The following is a 14,689-nucleotide window of genomic DNA, read 5'->3' as shown; positions in this document are numbered from 1 at the left end:
CAAAATGCAGCACCACAAGTAATACTTACACTGGGCTTCCTGCTGTGTCTTGAAGCAGATGAGATTTTTATAGCTTAAGAGGGATATTGAAAATGCAACGATAGGTGGGAAAAGAGGAGGTGGCAAAGTGGGCAGACGCAATAATACACACTCTTGGGCTGGAGTGAGATAAATATTTCTGATTTAATGGAGTGAGTGATAAAAGGAAGGAGAGAGAGAGAGAGAGAAAGAGAGAGAGAGCGAGAGAGTAAGAGTGAGAGCGATTGCACATGACATCCGGAGACAGCTAGAGAAAAAAGTGACAGAGAAAAAAACGAGAAACATTGGAGATGTGAGCGGGAAAGAAGGAGAGCTGTGGCCTTTTCCACTGACGTGTCAGTATGCAAAGTGGCAGTCATTCCAAAGTCAAGTTCTAAAGCTGTCAATCTTCAACTCCACAGAAACAGAGCAGCTGACTCCAGAGAGGGGATGCAGTCTCCACTCTCATACAGAGTCTAGCTAGAGGGTGGAACTGCCATCTAGGTTTTCAACTGGATCAGAGTCAATTACAAATTAACAAAGAAACAAGCAAGCTAAACAAGCCAACCATGATACTGTTGTAAGTCAAACTTTAGTAAACAGGGGATGAATGGGACAAATGGGGTATTTGAAAGCAACGCAGCTATTCTATAGACCACATCGGACCGGATTCCACTAATGCCTGATGTCACAACTCATGCATGTTCTGTTGGCTGCTTGATAGGCAATTTGAATGTGATTCATGCCACTGATGTAATTTACCTGCTTATCATGTCGTATTCTGTGTTCATTGTACCCGGGCTTCATTATAGTCTATTCAACTTGCTGTTAATTCACCTTAAAAAAAGAGCATCAGCAAAATGTTTAAAACTGTAATTGTGGGCCTAAATGTAATAGGGCTGCATCAAATAATTTTCAGTTAACAAAGGAGATACCAGGCCTTTAGCCCAATCCAATCACCTCCTGCTGTATCACACAAATTAACACAAGTGGGGGTCTGCTGATGTCAAATCGACCTGCTATCCAACACTGTGTAATCTAGTTAAATGGAGCCCATCAACATCCTTCCCTGACTTTCCCTAAGTAAGGGGTATTGATTATGTGCCACAGTGCATGCATGTCTGTGTGTGAGAGAGAGAGAAAGAGGGATGCATATTTGTGTGTGTATAGTAAGCAATATGGCATAGCCGTACTTTTTGGCACTTCAGTTACTGCCACACATGACAGCCATACACACACACAGACGTGCACCCACACACACATGCACAGACTAGCGTACACATTTCCACCCCAACAACTATGGACATCAATACCTTCTTATATTCATGAAACACACACACACACACACACAGACAGACAGACACACACACACAAACACACACAGCTATACTCCAGCCACAAGAGCAGGTCATTAATCATGCTGCTGCCTGTGCTGAGTTCAGTGTGTGTGTGTGACTGCGTGTGTGTGTCATAAGGACGCTCCAGCAGAGCCAGGTGGAGGCGGTGGGAGGAAAACAGAAGGAGACCTAAAGACCCAACCTGCAATTTTAACTGTCTTCCTTGACCAAATTGAGCAGACTTAGTGGGTAGAGGTGGGACAGGACAGCTGGAAGCACTACGGCACTGGAAAGAATATAAGGTGTATCCACTTTCTATTTAACCATGGTTTACTTATATTAGTCACTAATATTTAAAAATTACAGCCTTTCTGTCTGATGTGACAAAAATGCCAAAGTAGTGGATCAACTCCCTCTAGCTCACCTCAACTTGGTGGCCTCTATTGTAGGAATGGATACGTGATTGTCACACACCACATGAGTTCTTCAACACAATGTATTGACTTGTATGGTGATAAAATGGGTTATGATGTGATACGATACATGCTGTGTAACATGTTGTAGATGGGGTCAGAGTGCAAGTTGACTTCTCCTCCAAAATAGATGAATGAATCATAGGTATGTTATGATCTCGGTTTTATTGTGAAAATATCGATTGAGAAATGATTGAGCCCTGCAACCTACAGGCAGACCTATCAGTTATAGTCAGACATGAACCATCCTTTCATTAAATATTAAAAATGTCTGCATGTGAATTTTCTTTTTGGTGCTCAACTAGGAATAAGTAACTTCAGACTGTTCAGTTTAATTTTAACATGGACAGTAGTTTTTATTTAAGGGTATCATTATTTTTAAATTTAATCTTGTAGTCCAGGTCAGACTGGATGTAACAAGACAAACGATTAATGAGCTTAAGATAGTCAAAAGTAAAAATGATAACAACACCTGGACAGACCATCTGGCAGCCATGGTGAATTTCAGGTGGGCTCACTCTTATGCAGCAAGACCTGTTTTATTAATATTATAATTTATTCTGTTGATGGATGCTAGTTAACAGTCTTCATGGAGTCCCATGCATACTAAAAAAGAAGCGGCGACTCCTCCTGTTAATTAATTTTTGACTGTTAATATTATCATAATAAGGAGAAGTGTGTCCTTCATGACTTATGGACATAACAATAATGCTATAATAATATCTCCTCATCCCAAGTGTGCATCCACATCAAGTTACACACATCCAGAAATCACAAGACTAGCAATGAAACGTTTATGAATTTCTGCACTTCAGTAACACACAGTGTTGCCAGCTTAGGCCTAACTCAGCAATAGATGCCTATTAATATATTATGTCCTCTTTAAATTTGAAAACTTAATGTGTACATGCCACCTTTATTGTTATTTTATTTTATTGCTTTCCAAAGGTTTCGTGAAGACTTTCTTACACATTTAAATACATACAGCGACCAATGAAGGCTAAATGATTGAATTTGGTTCCTATCAAGTGCGATCCTGCTGCTCACCCTGATATTCTTACTTAGAGGGTTGAAAACAGACCTCCTGCCTGAGGGTTTTACAGCCTGGAAAAACCCTGAAAATACAATGGCACAGCAGAGGTATATAGGTACGGTAAAGTATTCCAGACTGTGCCTTCAAAGATGAATAACTGTGATTTATGTGAGGCTGTTTCACAGCTGGGCCCTAACAAGGAGGTCATGTTCTTTACCTTGGCAATGATATTACATACAACCACAGCCCACAGGCAGCTACTGCTTCCTTTAGTATTTGTCTGTGAGAATTATGATATGTGAGGTTTTCACTATCTTAAAGTACTGCATAAATCCTTAAATCCACAATAACCTTAAAAATGTGTGTCTGGAAAAGTGATCAATGCAATTTAACAAAATTGCCCAAAATGTCTATTAAAAACAAGAAATGAATTTCCTGAAGAAAATGTGGTGTGATTGCAAACGCTGAAAAATTAGCTGAAGGCTGAAGAAGTGCCTGAAAGATTGGAGCCTGAATGTTTGGATTATTTCAATATATTTCAATAGGGAATGGCCCAAAAACAGTTCAAATATGGTAAGCATTTTAAACTAGCATTTTCTAAAAACTAATGAAATATGTGAAAATGCTGAAAACCTCCTGAAAGAATAAGGCCAAGTCAAAAAAATGTGGTTTCTGTGCCTGAATGAAGGAAGAAGTTGCAAGCAGTTTGAGTGACAGCTAAAGCTCAAATCCTTTGAAGCTGTCGAGTGTTTGTAAACAACAGGTGCAGCCAATTAAGCAAAGATGGAGCAAACACTCCAACTGCTACCTGAAGCAGGAGAACTTTCATTAACATAGGGATCAACTATGGTCCAATAGACCAGAAAATAACAAAGAAATGGCGATTTTTCTCTGCTGAAGGTGTAAACTGTGAAAGCCTGAAGTCTGAAGGCCTGAAGAAAAGCTGAAGAGATGGGGTTGGGGTTTAATGAACGATATTTACACCAAATGTCATAGCAATAATGGATATACTGAACATTTTAATGTTTGAATGGTTTCTGTACATTGACGAAGGCAGAAAACATTGAGACAATCGCAAACCAAAATAAGAACATACTGGTGGGTGAAGAGAGAGAGGAGAGAGACAAAAAAAACAAGTAAAGGTAGCAAAACAAGAAGGGGGAGGTGCAGAGCGATGAGCAGGAAGGAGGAGCTGACTATTTAAAACATGAGCGTCAGGGAGAAAACACAAACATTAATGGAGGCCATAAAGTGCATTCTACATGACAAAATTATATTAGCATTGCAAATATTGTCCTCCTCTCTGCCCTCCTCCTCTTCATCGCCCTTACTCCTTATTTTTCTCTACCCTGCACACATGTATCTCTATCATCACTCCATGTGTGTGTGTGCGTTTGTGTGTGTGTGTGTGTATTTGCCCGGAAAAAACACCATATAGTTAAATCATGGTGGATGGTTGCAGTTTAGGTTTTAATGACAAGAACAAGGCTGAACTGTGTGACCTTGACATTTTGCATGAGGAGATGTATGACTCTCCGGGGAAATGAAGTATTCTGGACCCCTGGAAGAAAACACTTTCCCCCCTTGATTTATTCATGAAGTGCTAACATGTCATTGTAGATCCGTTCTTTACATCACTATGCGTGACGGCAACACTGAAGCAGCATTTAGATTATCATGGTGTACAAGAAATCTCCATTAAAGAACGTGGTTATAGATTTGCTTACGTAGCAGAGCAGCTTCTGTAAGGTGGGGTTAAATAAATTAATTTTTGGAGTTCAAATTGAACCTATAATAAAGCACAAAAATCAAGTGCAAATTGACAAGGAGAGACCTGTTATCATGAGCAGTCCCAATGTCATGACTTAGTTGAATGTATTTAAATGCACAAAAAATACCATTTCAATCACATTCATCCATTTTCCACTGCTTATCCTGAGCCGGATTGTGAAAATAGCAGGTTAGGCAAAGGAGCTCCAGATATCCCTCTCACTACCAGTGTCCTCCAGCTCCTCCTGGGTGATTCCATTCCCAGGCCAGATGGGATGCGTGTCTCAGATGGACGTGCCTGGAATACCTCCCTCGGGATGCATCTGAGAGCCACTCTGAATAGATGAGTGGAGCGGGCCTCTGAGCTCTGAGCTCAGGTCCAAGCTCCTCACCCTGTCACTGAGGGTGAGCCCTAACTTCCTACACAGGTTGCTTCCTTCTAGTTCTTGTATCTACAGTCTCATTCTTTCAGAATTCCTCACCATGAGATAGAGTTGGTGAGAGTTTCACAGTCAGGCTCAGCTCCAGCTTCACTGTGACAGCTCAGTGCAGCGCCCACATCCTGCGGACGTTGCACCAATCTAATCTCACACTCCATGCCACTCTCACTTTGGAATAACAACTAACAAACTTAACTGACAAATGAAATTCTGAGACACCTTGGAAATGACCAGTGAAGTAAACAAAGCAGGCTGAAACACCAAAACAGTTACTTTTAACAGTTTCAATAAAAGGGCACAAACCTCCACCTCGGCCCATCAGTCCTATGGTTGCTTTTTTTTGCCAGTATGAAGCCAGACTTTTAATATTATTCTGTTCAAATCCAATGTTTGCTTTAGATAAAGATATAAAGCTGTTGAAAACATGTCAAACTCATGTATCCTGCTTGATCAGCACCTGATTGGGGATCGTTTCTACTCTTATTTGTTAATCTAAACCAATGCCATAAGCGTGACCTCTGTCTGAGTACATACAGCGTTCGCTTACACAACTACTTTGCCATTGTTGATGCTTTATAGAAAGTCACCAAGGACCCTGAACACAAGGTTCACCCCCCCAGTGCAAACTCTCGAAAGTCTGCTATTGCATCCATATCTGAGAATACACATTAAATTCAGCAAATCCCTGTTCAAGGTACGGCAAAGAGCTTTAGTGAGAATAGGGCAATGTAAAGCACAAGGGGGCTAATCCCACAGCATTATTTGACATTACAAACCCTGCACTGTTGCTTAGAGGCGTGGTTGTATATGTGTGTGTGTGATTCTGTTTGTTTTGGGGTAGTAACAGAGGTTTATTTTGGGGGCATATGTTTGCTTGAGGCTTGGGAAATGAAATGAAAAATGTATGAATCACTTATCTACGACGAAGTATAGATACGGAGGGACGAGAGAGCGCCTTAAGTGTGTGTCATTAAAGTTTAACAGATATGACTGCATACGTGTGTGATTCAAATATTCAATAATTCACCTGCTGTTACACTCCATGCTGACTTCTAACATTTAAAATCCCTTAACAGGTAAATTCATTGTATTATGGGCATTACCTCAAAAAGCTCCTGAGAACAGAGATATGGTTTAAAGTCAAGGAAAGAGAAGACATGGGTTACTTAGATAAATAGAAAGAAGTTCTAAAATATCTTATCAGGTGATGTTCACAGAGGAAATCTCTTGGTTGCAAGTGAGCTGTAATTACATTTTTCTTTCAATGCGCTTAATCGGTGCTCAGCTACAGCAACTTAAAACAGTAGAAAAGTATAATGAGTCTCATTCCAACATTGCTCTCATGCTCACACTAGAACTAGTACAATGAGTGACAGTACCACTTACTCTCTAGCATTGTTCTTTGTGTGTGTGTCTATGCAGATAAGGAGGCTGGTGAGTTCAAACGTGTCACGGATATACTGGTTACAATGTTCACCTCATAACCTGAAACATACTCCACTGTAAAAATGGAATTAAACTAACATGAATAATGATATGTCACCTTTAAGCACACACTTAAAGAGCTTAAAGGGCCTCTCTTTACCGACTTTAAAATGAACCTCCCATTCCTCACTTTTAATCCATATTACCTTGATTATCATTATGTGTCATAATGTCAAAATGGTGTTTTACATTAACTTTTAATGGGCCGCAGAGCTTTTCTCCGTTTTCTCATTTGCAAGTGAGCAGCTGTAATGTCTATACGTGCATTAACTTTATGCATACGGTCAGTGTGTGTGTGTGTTTGTGTGGCCCGTATCTGCCTCTGCTTGTTCATTAGTGTCAGTTACATCCAAGTGTTGGTTGCGTAGGAGGAGAGTCAGAGCTTTGCCCCCTTTCCCCCCGTTTGTTTGTTTGTCATCTTCCACAGAGTAGCCTCTTGAACACAGCAACAACCCCATCCACAGCAACCACCCCCCCCCCCCCCCCCCCCATTCCTTCATTGCATCACTCTACCACTTCCTTCCTCGTCTGCCATGTTCTATCGCTCTTTTCTTTTTTTCGTCCCTCAAGCCAGCTATGCTTCCTGCCGCTTTGTATTGCTGTCTGCCAGTGTGTGTCTGAGCAAGTGCCTTTATTTGCCTTTGCGTGTATGTGTATGTGCACAGCATTTGTATGTGTGGCTGTGCCCATGCCTGTGCTCTACAGGGTTTGTGCCTGCAGGTTCTCTCTCTCTGTGTGTGTGCTCATCTATGCAGGATGTGCAGTACCTTCTTCTATCCTCATTTGAATTCCGTTCGTCTTGGGCCAGGTAGGTAATGACAAGAAGCAAAGGCCAGGATGTCACAGCTCTACTCAGCTGCTCGCTGTTTGCCTACGTCAGGCTTTTACACAAACACACACGAAGACACACATTTGTTCTTGCACACTCACACACTAACACCTGCAGTTGTGTGCAGGTACGCAACCACACACAGATGCGGGCAAGTACTGCAAGTACAAAATCAACAGTGCCATTTCTAATTCCTTTCCTCACCTTTATTTTCTGTTCTCTCTCTCTCTTTTCCTAATGATGCAGCAAGTTCTCCACCAGAATTCTACATGATTCTCAGCCTGCAGCTGATCCAAATACATCTGGCACGTCCATATAAATCTCGCTTCTCAGTCTCTCTTGAATTCTGTGTTTCTCTCGGCCTCCCTGTCATTCTCTCACTGCGATATCTCTCTGTCGCTCTTTCTTCTCCTGCGAGATCACACACAATGCCTCCATTCTTTTACTCCCCAGTCTCCCAATTTACACTGCAGATCACTCTGCACACTTGTTTTATCTGCCGCTTTATCTCTCTCTCACTTTCTCCACTCTTATCTATCTCCCACTTTCCATTTCTGTACGCTAAGCTCAAGTATGAGCTATGTCAAAATGTTAAAATGTAGTGCAAATCCAGCTCCAAATTAACAAACCTCATTAACCTTTTTCATGAGACCTGTGTGTTAACAAGCTTTAACATCTGAGTTTTACCTCTTTTTCCTCTAAAAGGTTCCTCCACATGAAGTCAGTTTACCAATACAAGATTCAAGTTTCAAGATTCAAGATGTGTATTTTTGACATACCTCCACATACATCTATGTAGTGACAAGAAAGAATAATCAAAGTTGCCTCAAAAAGGGTTTTCCTATGCAGTTGACCATGAAACGTCTATACTTTTTCATGGACCACTATCATATAGTAAGTTAGGGGTACTTCTCACATCAGTTCAGAGCTTCACACCAGAGAAGGTGAGCTTTAGGTGTACAACACTTTAGACATGATACTCTACATAATCCATCAGAGGGCTTTAACCCAATCCATCTCTATAAGGCTGAGTGCCAAACAGTATTTAGAACGACTCTGCCAAGGGTCAAACTAAGAAGCTAACACTGGAAACTTTGAAGCCCAATTTATACTTTGCATGTCTGTAGGGACGTGAGCCTCCACTTAGGTCTGCCTGACTACATTCAGGGTCTTTATATGCAGACATTCAAATGACATTTCAGTTCAAAAGATGTCATGTATTACCTGACATGCAGCCAACATCTTCCTCACATCCAGTATTATCACCTTCTCCTGTCTATCAGTCTGTTATTCATCACTGTGTGTTTACCCAGATTACGCTCGGTTCCAGCAGCTGTCACAGTTCCTGTTCAACCGACTTGAGCCCTTCACAGCTGCTTCTCATCATTAGTCTTTGGATTTCTTCACCCAGTTTGCTACCAGGACCAGGTTTTCAAGTAGTTTTCCTTGTATCCAGCCTAGTATTGTCAGCATCTTGACCTTTTTTTTGTCTTTATTTTACGAGCTCCACTTGCCCATTTTGTACTTTTGCCTGATCATTTCGTCTCTTCGGTTTGGACCTCTGTTTGCCTCATTGTTTGTAAGTTTGCCTGATTCCTGTACCCACTGTGCATGACCTCTGCCTGCCTCTCGACTCAGAGTAAAAGCCTATCGTTCATCTTTATCCAGTCTTTGTGCCGGCTTCTGGGTCCGCTTTCAATGAACCCGTGTCAATTCCAGGCTTTACCTTGGCCAGCGTTAACAGACACATACCCTCCTGGGATGTGCAGAGAAGCACAACACTGCCTGGGCCAGATTTACTGAGGGTTTCGTTAGGCTTTTAAAGACGGTAACAAGACAAATACCGTTTATCCACATTTACTAACGTGGCACACTGGGGATTTGGGATGGTGAAATGAGAGAAATTGGCTAAATTTCATCCTTTGCATCACTAAAATGTGTGTCTTTGGGTTAATGCATATGCATTTTGATGTTGGGCCACAAATAAATGGGAGGAGAGAATGGATATGTATGCATATGGCTCACTAGAGCTGATTTATCATTGTTGGTCACTGTTGCGGCAAAGGTAATTGCATCTATGATTTACTGTCCTAGAAAAGTAGGTGTTAGCTTCTTTTCCGCCCTTGATTGCAGGCATGGCAGCTGATTACATTTTTAGGAGGAGACAATGTCAGCGTGGTAGAGTAGGTTTGAAGAAGGACAGAGTGTTTCTACACAATATTGCTTTTTGGCATATCAGAGGAGGAAATGAGATCAATCTACAGGATCCCAAATCATGCCAGACTCCAGCTACTGGATGAGGTAGCAGGCGATCTGGAGCCAACAACAAAGAGAAGCCACGGCATCCCTGTAGCCACACAACTTCTTTCCAGCTCATTCCAGAGCACAGTCGCTACATTACCCGGGGTTCTAAGGCCACTCCATCTGTAGTCTACATATATGTCTCAGTGCTGATTGGGCAAGGGGCAGGGCACGTGCTACACTTACATTTTCAGGAATTATGGACTCACTTACTTACTGGTAATGTCTACATTTACTTATTCGCCAATATAATTAAGGCAACCATAGCATGAATCAAAAAGAGCAGCACTGTAAGCCTGCATGCTATTGTTTCTATCTCTACTACTAACACAGCCCTTAGTGCCCATTATGGCTGTTTGGATTCAGTTAAATGTTATGAATGCTGTAACTCTTTGTGGTCTCCCTTCCAATAAACACTTAGTCAAACAGATTAGTCCATGACAGTGTTAAGTATAAGGAAATAAACAGAAATTGAATAGATCTTTGGGGACACAAACCGCTTGTACTGAGCTTGCATAATAATTATTTATCTCTGCAGTGTGTGATAGTTTTAATGCTTATTAACATTATTTGGTGGACTGCATTTGAAATTTCACAGTGGCCTTTAGAAAGAATAGCTTTCATTGTGATTGGACATAAAGGTTATGCAATAATGGCAGCAACCTTTAATGCTTTGAATAGGTTTCCACCATGCAAACTTTCTTTACAGTACAACAATATGCAGTGTCAGCCTTTGGGCAGCTAGTAGAAAAAAAGTGCTAATTTTGTCAGCTTCCAAGATCTTTTATAACCTGTTGTAACTTAAAAAGAGCAGTGCGATCTCATCAAGTCTCAGTGGAGATTAAGCACATCTGCAGAGGCAGGGTAACACCTGGGGAATGCAGCTGTTGTCCTTCGAGTTTCTGGCCTGTAATTGCTTCATCAAAACCAACCAATGGATGAGAACAAACAAAGCCTAAGGGCTGTAACAAACAGATGATCAGGAATGGTTTACTATACAAGTGCAATATTTTATCAAACCTGGGATATTGCTATGTAAAATTCAATCTTTCCACTCTTCTCACTGCCGCTTCATACATTCATCTTCTTTCTTTCATTTGTACTTTTTATATTCCTTTTCTTACAAGTGGATAAACTGCCTCATTGCGTTTCTCCTCTCTGCACAAATGGAAATGAGATTATTTTCCAGTGGAACATTGTGTTTGTTTGACAGGATTGAAGCAGAGTAGAACTGGGACAATCACCTAATGTACTAGATATCATCTCCTACCTCAAATAACAGAACATTTGACACGGATTGTTGCTATGATAATGACTGAATTTGTGTGGGTAACCGTGGTTTCTGTCGGTTACCATGAAAATTAGACATTACAGATGATAAATAAATGCTCAAAAACAATCCCATCCCTCCATTCACAGACCTTAACTTCCTCAGCCCCTCATGCATGCATGGGTTCTTACCTTTTCTGCAGACTGAGCGGTGCCGAAGAAGATGGGTATAAAAGCCAGCCATACAATGCAGGTGGTGTACATGGTGAACCCGATGGGCTTGGCCTCGTTAAAATTTTCTGGGACCCCTCGCGTCTTTATAGCATACACAGTACACGTCACCATCAATAAGATGCTATAGCCCAGTGAACAGATAATCTGAAGATCCGTGATGTCACATTTCAGCACTCCTCTGGCCAGATCTGGGTTGAAGGTCTTCTGCTCATCGTAGTCTATGATTGTGTTGGGTGGATCCACCCCAAACCAGATTAATACCCCCAGCAGCTGGACGGAGATGAGGCTTGAGGTGATTGCCAACTGTGAGGTGGGGCTGATCAGCCTGGGGGCGGTGACGGACTTCTTTCCCTCCTCAAAGATACGGTAGATTCGGTTAGTTTTGGTGAGGAGGGCGGCGTAGCTGATGCACATGCCCAGACCCAGGAAAATCCTTCTGAATGAGCACACGCCAACATCCGGCTTAGCAATCATAAGGAATGTGATGATATAACACAGAAATATCCCTGTCAGGAGAACATAGCTCAGCTCCCTCCCAGACGCTCTGACAATTGGTGTATCATTGTACCGGACAAACGTGGCCATGACGAAGATTGTTGCGATGATCCCGAGCATTGCCAGGAAAACTGGAATCACAGCCCAGGGTGAGTGCCACTCAAGTTTTGTTATGGGTATAGGCTGACAGGCTGTGCGGTTGGTGTTGGGCCTCATGTTGTAGGAGCAGAGCTTGCAGGTAAACTCATCATATTGGTACTGATAGCCATCGCAGGCCTCGCAGTGCCAACAGCAGGGCATTCCTTTCACCACCTTCTTCCTCTCTCCGCTTTTACAGGGAAGGCTGCATACGGAGCTGGGAATCTCCTGCTCCCCTCGGGGCCACTGCATGTCCTCAATCTGCAGAGAGAGCATGAGATGCAGAAAGTGGTTAGATTCATACTAAGAAATACAAAGGAAGGCAGACTATAAATCTACTCTGCTGTTCTTTGTCAAAGGGATTATAGATCTCTATGATATTATAGATCAGATATACATCTGCCAGCAACAGGATGATGGTGATTCAGACAGCTTTATAATGCACAGGAAGAAGCTGTACATTCAATATGTGTATATGTGGACCACAAGTGCGGGCTGCCAAAGAAGCTGTATCCTTTAAGTACCTGGATGACCATGAAAAGGAAATTTGGAAGCATATCCAGATATGATCCATGGCAGCAGATATGTCACTGAGTGAAATATGCTAAGTTTATCCAGTTGTAATGCTCCCATACCAAGCACACTACACAAGGACACAAATCCTATATCACAAAGCTAATGGTATGTTCTTGTTGAAATCCCATGCATTGCTTTTACCTTAAGCTCTGAGGTGGAAAAATAAACCTTAGCCAATGTTTTCTCGATGTTGGTCTACATCCCATACACAGTGAAGCCTCAGGGTTCATTGCGCTGTGGCAAATGAAATCTGAGGACACCAACATGGGGATTATGATCGATTGGTCCTGGATTTATAGTGAGGATTTTATCTTTTGGTGTTGCGCACCAATGTTAAACAAGGGCTTTGCTTTGCCTGTGGTGTTATCAAAGCAAAGGTCTCATCGATTTGACAGCTTGAGTGCTGCTAATGAGTAATGAAAACCGTATAAGTGAAACATCAATATACTAAAGAGAAATTCCACCTGTATCACAGCAGTGGGTGTTTTATTGGAATTTCTACTTCATATTACTGCTAGGTTGAATAGTGAAGAGAAGCGCTGCTCTGCTTTTGAAAGAATAGCTTTCAGGCACTACTCCTGCCTCATTATCCTTGAGCATTACACACATTTTAATTGTAAAAGCCTGAGGGTTTTTTGTCTGTAGATAACACTCCTGTCAGGCCTGTGGTATCAGATGAGATTATGAATTGGGTCGGATCAGATTAGTCAGTCTTGATATTTAATTATCAAAAGACACTTTCAATGTCTACAGGTAATGAGAAATTCCAGTATTTCTCATCTTACTGGCAGAGCTCATGCCATCTTGAATAGATGCCCAGACCTTGGAAGGAGTTCTGCTGACTGATGACGTCCAAAACACTGCATGTTGTGCATTGATATTGATGATGATCATTTTGACAGTGCTGGATCCTTTAAGTTCACAGTTCTGAAAGGACTTCAAAAGCAACTGTGACCATAAATGATCAATTATGCAACATTAAGACCATCCTCAAAGGCTAATCTGAATCAGAGCGTGCAAGTGGACTGGGGGCACTGGATACTCATCCTTTCCACTGACGCTTTACTCGACACTTAGCAAGAAAAGAATCCTGCCTGCAAATCCTTCTAAGTGCAATAGTGTACTTTGTATTCCCAATTTAACCACCTTTATGTACTCTAGGTTGTCTAACTAAAGCTCTCAGTCACCTAATAATGTAACTGGCATGTTGGTTGTGGGTAAAACACTTTAATTGACTTGGTTTGGATCAAATTCCAGAAGTGCTCAGGGGGCGTTATTGGAAAAACTTGCTTTACGCTCCACTAAACTTCATCTGTTGGTTCCAGCAACCAGGGGCTGCACTGGAGGGAACAGTAAAAAAATTATACAGGCTGTTATCGCCACACACTATAAACCAGATATCTCCCCAGGTTCCCTGTGCACAACCAAAAAAAAAAAAAGCAAAGTTGTTAAACTTGGATAGCTTGGGATAAAAAGTGTATCAAGCCATCAGCCTCCGAAGACATTGAGAGGGTTTTATTTGGCTGCTGTGCGAATTCAGAACCCCAACATAAAGGGAATCTCTACACAACACGCTAATCCTGTACCCTCCCTCAGGAAAAAGGCAGAATCTGTAGAAGTGGAAAAGAAGTAAAACAATTTGTTCCCTCCTCTTCTTCCTCCTACACATGCTTCACAGGTCACCTTCTCTGCCACCAGGGTCTGTTTATGGTCATCAGCCCTGTCTGCCGCCCATCTGTCCATCCCGCCCTAATGCTGTCCACCTCAAATATGTGAGCGTTTTATTCCACGCCGAGCACAGTGGCACACAAGCCATCAAAGTTACATGCCCGGCTGACACAAATCCTTACTGCTCATCTGTGGCGTTGCTCGCATGCAGGTGAATGTGCCGCCTCATTTAGCAATATGAAATGTATTCATGTCTGACCTGTCATGTAAGAAACAAGCTTTGCTATACAGAATTGATGAGCGGCAAGGTTGCGCCTGGTAATAAAACGGCTCACAGCTTCGCCAATCCAAAAGGATTTCAGTCTGGGGGATTCAAAGCGCCAGGAGCGATGGTGGGTCAATCATTTAAATGGGAATGCCAGCCGTCTACCCTTCAAAGCAGTCAGGTTTGCCAGCCTCTGCGCGTTCAATAATTCACTCAGGTCTTTGAAGAGGTGTCACAGCTGGTAGAAAGATCTGGACAAGAGGTCTCTAGTCTTGAATCTTTGACTGCATGCATACAAAAGCCTGCATGTTCCTACTTTTTTTTGCCAGTGATTATGTCAAAAGGTCTTGCACTTAAC

The 14,689-nt window shown here is 42.0% G+C and overlaps 1 protein-coding gene across 1 annotated transcript in view; it reads right to left on the bottom strand.

The window, feature by feature from the left end:
* Positions 1-14,689, bottom strand: part of grm7 (glutamate metabotropic receptor 7) — a 155,437-nt gene that overhangs the window by 12,786 nt on the left and 127,962 nt on the right. Inside the window, exon 8 of the mRNA XM_076147087.1 lies at positions 11,148-12,083. Coding sequence (XP_076003202.1) covers positions 11,148-12,083 — 936 coding nt within the window. The remainder of the gene's footprint in view (positions 1-11,147; positions 12,084-14,689) is intronic.

This window comes from Genypterus blacodes, unplaced genomic scaffold (genome assembly GCF_046128005.1).
Source record: "Genypterus blacodes isolate CSIRO-AG114 ecotype Tasmania unplaced genomic scaffold, CSIRO-AGI_Gbla_v1 ptg000037l_1, whole genome shotgun sequence".
NCBI classification, from domain to species: domain Eukaryota; kingdom Metazoa; phylum Chordata; class Actinopteri; order Ophidiiformes; family Ophidiidae; genus Genypterus; species Genypterus blacodes.
The sequence above is the reverse complement of the archived record's forward strand: the minus strand, read 5'-3'. Positions and strand labels throughout refer to the sequence as shown.